At 36.2% G+C, this 11,113-nt stretch overlaps 1 protein-coding gene and 1 pseudogene across 2 annotated transcripts; one reads left to right on the top strand and one right to left on the bottom strand.

The window, feature by feature from the left end:
• Positions 1-241: 241 nt before the first annotated feature.
• Positions 242-6,367, top strand: LOC143557097 (protein ENHANCED DOWNY MILDEW 2-like). Its single transcript, XM_077046254.1, has 17 exons — positions 242-645; positions 746-845; positions 1,791-1,850; positions 1,943-2,079; positions 2,248-2,347; positions 2,422-2,520; positions 2,720-2,967; positions 3,044-3,133; positions 3,219-3,641; positions 3,722-3,872; positions 3,957-4,058; positions 4,242-4,334; positions 4,822-4,863; positions 5,086-5,196; positions 5,279-5,469; positions 5,540-5,603; positions 5,687-6,367. The coding sequence occupies exons 1-17, from the start codon at positions 242-244 to the stop codon at positions 6,365-6,367; spliced, it is 3,096 nt and encodes a 1,031-aa protein (XP_076902369.1).
• Positions 6,368-7,042: 675 nt separating this feature from the next.
• Positions 7,043-10,120, bottom strand: LOC143557106 (uncharacterized; annotated as a pseudogene). Its single transcript, XR_013139512.1, has 8 exons — positions 9,930-10,120; positions 8,955-9,370; positions 8,757-8,873; positions 8,015-8,184; positions 7,790-7,883; positions 7,628-7,705; positions 7,439-7,540; positions 7,043-7,353 (listed from the first exon to the last, which is right to left on the bottom strand). The product of XR_013139512.1 is annotated as an uncharacterized LOC143557106 (transcript).
• Positions 10,121-11,113: the final 993 nt, after the last annotated feature.

Genomic DNA, 11,113 nt, shown 5'->3' with positions numbered 1-11,113 from the left:
TTCCACTTCAGGTAACACCAAGTCATCAGTCCCTCATAAACAGGCTGTAGAAAAACACAATATCAAAATTGGAATATGTAATATTGTTTTCTTCATAGTTTTACATAATAAAACAAAATAATAAAAAAGAAAAAATTCGGATTAACACGCAACACGTAACTGCTGTGTTGCAGCACTCTCTTTCCCACCACCTCCATTACCATCACCAAAACCTTCAACATTCAAACTCAGTTAGGGTTTCATGGCGTCCTCTGACGAAGAAGGCGAGATCGTTCCCGATTTCGTAACAAACTACCACTTCGTCAACTCTCAAAACGCTTTAATATCGTTTTCAGCTTTACCGCTTCACTGGAACAACAGCACCGGAGAAGATCTGACGGTGGCGTTTTTGCTCGGCAGTACGGACGAAGGTTTACAATCGGTGTACAAGGAAGTAACCGGCTGGAAGCTGGAGTTATCGTACGGAGTGCCGGAAGTTTACGTGCTTTGCAAGGGCAAAAAGTGGATAAACCTTCAGAAGCCTCGGAAGTCGTACGAGTGTGTGGTTAAGAGTGTGTTGATCGTGGCTCATTGTCTTCATTTTGTTAAGAGGAATGTGCAGGCTGGTAGGATTGAGGTTTTGAGTCATTTGGTGAAGGCTTTGAGGTATTATTATATTATTAAGTTGTAGTGATTTAATTTTGCTTTGTTGTTTTGACTTTTGACCTAATTTTGAGTTGAATTTGTTTGATCGTGGTTCGTGCAGCTCGTATGATGTGACTGAGTCGATAGAGAAGTGTTTGGAGGCTCACTTGCCGTTGATTCGATGTGCGGTGGCTAACGATAAGGATTTGGCGAAATCAGAGGTTTGATCTTCAATTAAATTAGGTTATTGATTTTCAATTTGTGTTATGCTAATTGATTAGAAGGAGGCATTCCATTAATTGCTAGATTTTATTGTATGTTGCAGGGCCGTCTCTGAGGATTTAAATACCTCGGCCGAGCCGGAAAAAAAAGGCCCATAGCCTTAACGAGTAACGAACTATATAAGCTAATTTTTTTAAACGAGGCTTAGTGTTATAACAATAAACATAGAAAAGTATATTATTAAAATCAAATACCGTAATAATTAACGATTAACCAGTGATTCGTGAAACTCTCCTAAGTCCTAACATTGAAAAAAATAGCTTGGTCCTTGGTGGCTAGCTTGGTCAACCGTGGAAGAGCCTGGTGGTTAATAACGAACCAACAGTGGTGGTCGACTGGGTTGGTCGTTGTTTAGCATTCACAAAGAAGGAAGGAACCAAAGAGAAATTTCAATCGACCGCTATTTTTTTATTTTGCATCGGGTTTTTATTTAATTTTTTTTAGTTTTTAGTTTTAGTTTGGGCCCAATAATTTAAACTTAATTAAATGGATTATGGATAAAAAATAATCGGGCCCAATAATTATAAGATGATAAAGAGAAATTCATATTTTATAAGTTTTATATTTTTAAATGAATATATAAAAAATATAGATCCAAAAAATTTTGGCCCCTAAAAATTACGTGCCCCGGCCGACGGTCCGACCGGCGCCACCCTCCAGCCAGCCCTGGTATGTAGTATATATAGAAAAATATGTTTATTGTTTGATGTTTAAGCATTTATTGACACATAATTATTTATTGACAATATATATAGAAGAATATGTTTATTGTTGTTCAATATGTGTCATGTTAGTTGTTGATTAGGAGGCGTTGCATTATTTGTTTCATTTCATGGTATGTTTAATACTCAAGCATTTATTGAGACCTAATTATTTGTTGACAGTATCTTGAAGCGTTTCTTATGGAGATTGAGAATCCTGGGAGAAAAAAAGCTCTTCATGAGGTGAATTTCATTAGTTTTTCTTGTTATTTTCGTGTTTATGTACATTTGTGCCTATTGAAGAAATTTGTGCTTGTTGTTTTGCATTGAAGGAGGAGAATCAAACAACAAACAAGCCCAAGTTCATAGTTTCTGATGACGAAGATGAAAATGAGGATGACTTTGATGATGAAGCAGAAGAGATATTTGATTCGGTTTGTGCATTCTGTGACAATGGCGGTGAAGTTCTCCCGTATGCATCTAATTCCTTTTATAGTGACTTATTTTAGAACAAGTTTATGTATATCCATAGTGTAAGGTTTTTGGAAGGGTGTCTTTGAATCAGTAGCAAGAGTTGTGAATTTCCTAATGCTTTTAACATTTAGTTACTAAATCTTTTATATTAATCCACATGTGACAGTTGTGAAGGACAATGTATGCGATCCTTCCATCCAACCGTAGAGGCGGGAGTTGACACCTGCTGCGAGTCCCTTGGCTTTTTAAATGCAGCTCAATATGAGGTATGAACCCATATGTAACATATTTGTATTTTTTACTTGTTTTATGCATAATCATCTTTGAATTATGTATGCAGGCAATTGCAACTTTTCTTTGTGATAACTGTAAACACCAGAAACATCAGTGCTTTGCTTGTGGATTGTTGGGCTCCTCTGATAAGTCTTCTTCTGCTGAGGTATAGTCAACCTCATAACAAATAGAATATTATATGTATGGTCAATGGTGTTTGTCAAATATAATTAACTGACTGTTACAATGATGCACAACATTACCCAACATAATTGCCTACTACCAATACCTGAACAAATGAATGGTAATACAATGCCAATATTCTGCAGTTGTTATTGTTGATTTTAACATAAAAACTATTTCAGGTATTCCCTTGTGTTTCTGCAACTTGCAGGCACTTTTATCACCCTAAATGTGTAGCAAAGTTGCTCTACCCATCTGATGAAGCCTTAGCTAGTCAACTTGAAGGCCAAATAGCTACAGGAATATCGTTCACCTGTCCCATTCATAGGTGCCATCGGTGCGAACAAGGAGAAAATAAAGATGTCCATGAATTACAGTTTGCAGTCTGCAGGCGATGCCCAAAGTCATATCATCGGAAATGCTTACCCAAGTAATAAAGATTTTCCCTTTTAAGTTTATATTTCCAACAAAGCACCTGATACTAACTGATTAATAATACTACCCAGACAAATTGCCTTCAAGGCTAGTGATGATGGAACTATCCCGCAAAGAGCATGGGATGATCTCTTGCCAAAACGCATCTTGATGTATTGCAAGTGAGTGTTATAATGTTGTACTTTTTACTTCATTATCTAATTAATATGCACATATAATATGAAGTATTAAATAATACACTGCCAGGAAGCACATTATCATTCCAAATCTCGCGACACCAAGAAGAGACCATATTCTCTTTCCTTCTGTTGTTTGGAAAAGAGATCAGGAAGGGAGAATAAAAGAGATGCCAGAAAGAAGGAGCAACACTTTAGGAAATTTTAAAGCAATCGAGACTGAAATAATGCCAAAAGTTGTTGAAAGACAAGTTAAAACAGTTACTCGCTATGAAACTACATTAGATAAAGCCAGATCTTCTACCATGCACAAAATGACAACTTCCTTTGAGGTAAACAAACCAGTTCCTAGAAATTTGGAGCGGCCTTCAAACATTCTCAGAGTCAAGATACCTAAAAAAGATGTGCACCGAGAACCACAAACTACTTCTAAACCAGTGGAAAAGAAGGAAGTGGCTTCACCTCCAAAAGGAGATGCCGAAATGAAAGCTAAGTATGTTTTTTTTTAATTGTGTTTTAATGTTTTGTATCTTGCCACCATTCACGTGTCAACGATACTATATTGATGTGCAGGATTTTGAAATTGGTGGAAGATGTTAATTCTTCATTTGATGTTGAGGAATTTATTAAAGAGCAGAAAAGGCGATGCACCCATGAGATATACGCCCCACAACATGGATTGGAGAAGACAATTACCATGGGAAAGGTGGAGGGTTCTGTAAAGGTACTAAACTAACCAGACAATTCTTTAGGGATCACTGTAGCTAAATATATTTGAACTCACAAGGTGTGTTTTTTACCTCCACAGGCAGTAAAAGCAGCATTAAGGAAATTGGAGGATGGTGGCAGTATAGACGATGCAAAAGCTGTTTGTGAACCAGATGTTCTGCATCAACTGGTCAGATGGAAGGTATGATGAAACATTTATTTATATAAAAACTACTTGTAACACACATCATATGACATCCTTGTTTGAAAGGTGCATCTCTAAGCTGCAAAACAGTTTAGGATTTAAACTTAACATACCCTGCCCATTTTAAGTTTTTTATGATTTATAAAGGATTTATTGTGACCTTTTTTTGTTGCTATGCAGAAAAAGCTAAGTGTCTATCTTGCACCTTTTCTCATTGGGCCGCGTTATACCTCCTTTGGGCGTCATTTTACAAAAGTAGACAAGCTTAAAGAGGTATGATCCCCGTGTTTCTTACTTTCTTATATATTTTAATTGGACGGTTGTCACATTCTGGTACACAAATGGTTATTCATTATATAAGTCTGCTTTAATCCAAAATTAGTATTGATGGAAATTGGATCTATTTAGAAGGGATTAAACGATAATAATCCCTTGATCAGATGCATAGATATGTTGCTTGTCTAACGAAAAGCACAATCGGTCTCACTTACTCCTTCCATTAAGCAAGTTATTATGACAATTATTTATATTCTGTGGTGATAAAAACAATGTTAATGTGTTGATAGTAAAGATAATATATATTTAAGCAACTAAGCTTAGGGTGATGCTTTTGGTTTTGCTTTTATTATGCAGATGGTTGATAGACTCCATTTATATTCTGTGGTGATAAAAACAATGTTAATGTGTTGATAGTAAAGATAATATATATTTAAGCAACTAAGCTTAGGGTGATGCTTTTGGTTTTGCTTTTATTATGCAGATAGTTGATAGACTCCATTGGTATGTTGAAGACGGTGATACGGTAAGTATGCTACTCTGCTTCAACATGACTGAAAACAAATATTTTTCCAAATTAATACAATAAATGTTGACTTCAAAAGTTTAAAAAGCTGGTTTTGGTGGCTCCTTTTGCTATTTTTTTCTTTATTCTATCAGTTTGTAACAATTATAATTGTTAAAAGATGTCACAGTTTGCATTCTCATACGTACTAGGCACTTATACTTTCCCATCCTCTGTTATCAGATAGTGGACTTCTGTTGCGGTTCGAATGATTTCAGTTGCTTTATGAAGGAAAAGCTCGACAGCACGGGGAAGAAATGCAACTTTAAGAACTATGATCTTATCACCCCAAAGGTAGTCTAACTTCTCCATTACTTCTAACTAAATTTATATCAACTTTACTAGATAACAAATATAATTCTGTCTTTCCTTTCAGAACACATTTAACTTTGAAAAAAGAGATTGGTTTAGCGTCCATAAAGACGCACTATCTCGTGGTTCTCGTCTGGTAATAGGACTAAATCCTCCATTTGGAGTCAAAGCATCCCTAGCCAACAAATTTATCGACAAGGCTCTCAAATTCAGGCCAAAGCTCCTTATCCTAATTGTTCCAGAAGAAACTAAAAGGTATAATAACATAGATTATTTTCATGCTTGGATTTATTTTACATTAACTTTTTCTGTGTTGCTATAACAGGCTTGACTGTAAAAGGACCCCTTATGACTTAATCTGGGAGGAACATGACATGTTGTCTGGCAAGGTCTTATTATTACTACTCTAGTAACAACTAAATCTAATTACCTTATGTAATATTACTAATATACTTCCTCTTGGTCCTTTCAGTCATTCTACATACCTGGATCAGGGCACAAAAGCAACCAACCGTTGGAGGATTGGAATGTGAAACCGCCACCACTGTCACTCTGGAGTCGGCCTGACTGGACCGCCAAGTACAAAGAAGTAGCCCAGGAACATGGCCACATAGAACAAAGGCAAACCACACCAGACCAACAAGCTGAAAAAGTACTCTCCAATGACCTAATGGAAGAAAACCTTGACTGTTTTAATGATCTATCGAATATCATGACTCGCTATCCCGAACTGCTGGGTGCTGCTGAACCTAACTCTGAACACACAAATCTGACAACACATACCCTTCATGACATGGCTGACATGGACCTGTCAAGTCCAGTAGCTTCCTCAAGCAACTCGAGATCCGAACCGATAAGAGTCGACCCGTCGTGCATCCAGCATGAACCGCACCCAGGTTTTGGTCCACCACTCTATGCATATACAAGTGATCCATATGGGACAGGTGTTGGGTTTGGGTACCATCAGTCCGGTCATCATGCTAGCTATGGTTACCCTTATGGTCAATTTAGCCATGCTCAACCGGATATCACTAGTCATCATGGTCAATTTAGTTACCCTGGCAGCTCTAGCAACTATGGTCACCCAGATTCCACTAGTGAGGCGAATATTCGTCCACCGGGTACCACCCCTCCTGATTTTATGTTTAATTAGATATTGTTCTATCCTAACTTATGTTAAACATGTTAACTGCTCATTTTGTAAGAAAGAACTAGAACTACCATCTCAGAAGACTTAAAACGATATAGTTTTTAAATTTAGAAAAAAACTGGAAATTTAGTTGCATTTCACACTTTCAACCTTTGGAACACACTTTTTGTTTGGTTCAATGAAGCACCAGATTCTCTCCTAGGAACTATGGTCACCCAGATTCCACTAGTGAGGCGAATATTCGTCCACCGGGTACCACCCCTCCTGATTTTTTGTTTAATTAGATATTGTTCTATCCTAACTTATGTTAAACATGTTAACTGCTCATTTTGTAAGAAAGAACTAGAACTACCATCTCAGAAGACTTAAAACGATATAGTTTTTAAATTTAGAAAAAAACTGGAAATTTAGTTGCATTTCACACTTTCAACCTTTGGAACACACTTTTTGTTTGGTTCAATGAAGCACCAGATTCTCTCCTAGGAACTATGGTCACCCAGATTCCACTAGTGAGGCGAATATTCGTCCACCGGGTACCACCCCTCCTGATTTTTTGTTTAATTAGATATTGTTCTATCCTAACTTATGTTAAACATGTTAACTGCTCATTTTGTAAGAAAGAACTAGAACTACCATCTCAGAAGACTTAAAACGATATAGTTTTTAAATTTAGAAAAAAACTGGAAATTTAGTTGCATTTCACACTTTCAACCTTTGGAACACACTTTTTGTTTGGTTCAATGAAGCACCAGATTCTCTCCTAGGAACACAAAAAACAACTCACGGGGCTTTTTCCAGCCCTCGGCGAAGCGTAAGACAACGTTTCCACATATACTAATCTTACATCACAGGTATTAACTAGTGACACTTAATTTACTCGTGTTTAGTCGCCTTAGTCTTTGATCAAGTTCTGCCATTACCACCGTTTCTTGCTTCTTCCTTTGCTTCGATAAATTTGTTGTCATAAAGCTGTTGTTTTCAAAGGCAACCTGCAGTTAGTCATAAATGAAGGTCAGCAACTAGAATGAAACGACGGTATATAAGTACAACTTTATATATAAGGCGTTGACTTACAGTCAACAAGTCGTCGGGATCGAATAGATGATGGGTGGTATTCTGTATTATCCTGATTGCATCCCCAACATGATGTGCCATTAGCAACTCTTCTTCCTTCATCTGCGACATCAACATAACCCTTTAAAATAACCCATTTTTGAACCGAACCTGTTTACCAGGATTAAGTTAAATGTTTATATTCATTACCTTGAAAACAGCTAAAGCTACATTAAACAAGACTTTTGCCCCTTCATAAAAGAGAACATCCCACACTCTCATAGTTTTCTGCACAAGTATCACACATTGCAAACGGTTAAAGAAAGATGTACCGGGCTTTGACAAACATGATTATTATTAGTATAAGTTAACCTCTGAAGGTAAGCTCTTAGAAAACAGGCAAAGAAACCACTCGGTAGCTACAAGGGAAACATCGAACCCGATAGCTTCAAAATGAGCAGATAACCTGCAGTGTTTCAAAACCATTTAGTGTATGAGCATTGAAGAATTCATGACCATAAATACATTATTAGAAATTTAAAACCAAGAATCCATGAACATAAATACATTATTAGAAATTTAGAACCATAAATATACCTTGGGCATTTCTTTGTTACCATATCTTTAAACACCCTTTGATCAACGTGGCCACCTGATAAATTATCTGTGTAGCAATCATTGACCAATACGTTTTCTAGGAGAATCCAGAAAGCTTCTTCTTCAGTTTTCATCACGAGTAACAACAATGCTGCCACGTAATTTAAACCCTGTATGCAAATATACAATAGTCTATTGGTTCTAAAAAGAAAGGAACTAATTTCATGGAGGGATGGCCCAAAACCAGATAAGTATGAGACTTGGTTAGGGTTGTTTAACGAGCTCGGCTCAAAGCTCTTAATGAGCTGAAATTTGAGCTCGAGCTCAGTTTGAATAAAGCTCGAGCCAGCATGCGGTCCAACAAGGCAGTTTGCTTGCTTATATTTGAAATATTCAAAAAGTTTTAAAAAAATAATTTATTATTATTAATATTATTTTTTGCAGTGTGATTGAATATAGAAACAAAAAAAATAGTATTTCTGCCTATAAAAAGTTAGTTTTTTTTTCCCGCCAATAAAATATTGAGCTCCTTAAATGACCTACTTATTTAAACGAGTCAACTCGTCTTGGCTCGTTTATTTGCACGTTGATTTCAACTGGACCTTTTTCAATCTATTTTCAAGCCACAAGCTATTCAAAAAGCCCTAGACCGGGCATTCAATACAGTTTGAAAACCCCCGTCCCAAACCAGATCAATTGGCATCTTGATCAATATAATTTATGACACAACAAACCAACCAACCTGACAATAACCAACATCAGAATCCCGAAAAGAGTACCCGACAAGAACACGTCTCACCGCAGCATGTCCCTCCGGGGTGTCCAACCACGGATGACCAGGGAACGTCCGTGGCAGGTCCTGCATCAACATCAATATTCAAAACTACAATTTGGTTCCAAATTTCAACAAATTTAACAAAAATCAAAACAACAAACCTACATGATCAATCTGCTTGGTGGCAGGGGTGACCTTATCTTGAACCGCAGCGGTCAGATCATTATAATAGCTATCAGGCACGGTGGATTTCTTCTTAGCAGCCCCGGATAACGAAAACCAAACTTTGGGCCTCAAAGCGGGAGGGATACCCTTCCTAATAAGCTTCTTCAAGGCCATAGCATTAACCAAAACCGAAAAGCGTGGCGTAAGTCTGTAAATACCAATTGACCCCTTTGCTTGCTTCCATTGCCCACCAAACCTTATCCTGTTCCCTCATCTTTTCCCTCACATCATTCAATATATTAACATCATCAACATTACCTTCTACCATAAACCCATAAGGATCTTGAAACTTTAAAACAATATTTGCCCTTCTGGCATGAATACTTGGCCTCAGAATCAGGGGCAATTTTGTGCATCTTTGATGGTAGATATCAGGGTGGGTTCAAAAAGTGGAAGAAGAAACCATGAAGTTGTTTGTTAATCTTGAAAAATTCAAGAAACTGGAGGAAAAAGAAACAAGAACAGAATAATTGGTTGTTTAAATTCCAAATCATTTTTTTTGAGGGTTTCTTCAAATGGGTGTTTGGGAAAACTTGAATTTGAAACCATTAAAAAACACCATGTAACGTTAGATAGTGGCAAGCATAAACAACAAACAAAACAGAAGGTGGCATTTTTTTTATTTTTTAGTTCTTTGGAAAATTAATATTTTATTTGGGTTTGGAAAATAGTTGAAGAATGGGTCCGGTCCGCTATGCCGTTTCTCATTGGGTGAAGGCCCGCGTTTTTCTTTTACAAAATTAATTATTTCGATATATGTAAAGAGATGACCGTTACTCGTATATCTCAAAAATACTTTCCATTTTTCAAACTTAATAATTTTACAAATAAATAGTTAGTTTTAATAATAATTTGTTTAAAGCATTGGTTATATCTTAAAAGACTAGCGAGACAGTAGGCCAAAAAACAAGTTACACAAGAAGCCGAGAAGCAACATTATCCTGAATAATTAAAAGTACATAACTGAACTCTTTTATGACACAATTGAACAATATAAGCATGTGCCGTCTGGTGTTTTCATTGATGAACAAAGATTCCATGAATTCCTGTCTTTCCAAATTTGCCACATGGTCGTGCAAATCAAATCCGCCTTTAGCTTGTTTCATTTCTTCGGCCCCAAGGAATTTTGATGCAAATCAATACAATTAAGAGTGTTTGTTAAGAGGCGAGATAGACATGCCACACCATAACATAACCAGTTTCAAATCACAGCTGAGAAATTAAACCCGAAAAACAGATGATCCACTTCCCTTCTTCCTATATACCATAAAAGGGCATGAAGTAGTCGACACGGTCATAATACCCTTGAATCTTGATCAATGGATTCTGAGAAATATAAGTTATATTTGAAATCATTGTTTAAACAAAACCATTCATCTTAACAACTATATGTATTTTTAAGATGACATTAAAGAATAAATAATTTAAATTTATTACATTATTTTAATTTTTATATAGTAATTTTTATATAGTATATTTATGTAAAATACTATATTATTCTAGATATTAGTATATTACATAATTTGAAAATTTAAAACCCAAGTGGCATAAAAATAAATATAATACTTTATAAGACAAGGTGTAGTGAGGCGACAAATATGAGGTTTTTAGGCGATATGAAGCTACAACACCGCCCCGGAGCTACAAAAAGGGCGATTTGTGTGTGTGTGTGTTTTTTTTTGGGGGGGGGGCAACAAATGCATGTCGGCTGATTGTGTGTGTAATAATATTATATTATTTATGTGGACTACATATCGCCCCCTTTCTGACGTGGCTGGCACGTGCCAAAAATCCCTTCTTTTTTAAAATCATCCACCACACATAGCCTAGCAAAATTATAGTATCTGCTAATGATAGTATTAAAATCTATGCAAAACTATTTACAAATTGTACCCCAAATATTCATTTATTACACAATTAATCCACAAATTTTTTATATGTGTAAAGCCGGACAATAGATTGAAACAATAAGCCATCAAACCAACTGAACCTATCAAATTACTTTGGTATATGTGAGTGGTGGGTTTCCTTCTTGACTCTGTGTGACACCCCGTAAAAATTAGGTTATTATCCGTATGACATTAAATAATAATTAAATA

Source organism: Bidens hawaiensis, unplaced genomic scaffold (genome assembly GCF_021521415.1).
Source record: "Bidens hawaiensis isolate Kalapana, Puna unplaced genomic scaffold, B.hawaiensis_p1.1 tig00018812_1, whole genome shotgun sequence".
Taxonomy (NCBI): domain Eukaryota; kingdom Viridiplantae; phylum Streptophyta; class Magnoliopsida; order Asterales; family Asteraceae; genus Bidens; species Bidens hawaiensis.
Note: the sequence above shows the minus strand (reverse complement) of the source record. Positions and strands in the feature narration are given on the sequence as shown.

Coding starts and splice junctions, on each gene's coding strand:
- LOC143557097 (XM_077046254.1), top strand. CDS start 242: ATGGCGTCCTCTGACGAAGAAGGCGAGATCGTTCCCGATTTCGTAACA. Junction 3,873..3,956: donor AGGTGGAGGGTTCTGTAAAG/GTACTAAACTAA, acceptor TTACCTCCACAG/GCAGTAAAAGCAGCATTAAG. Junction 4,335..4,821: donor AAGTAGACAAGCTTAAAGAG/GTATGATCCCCG, acceptor TTTATTATGCAG/ATAGTTGATAGACTCCATTG.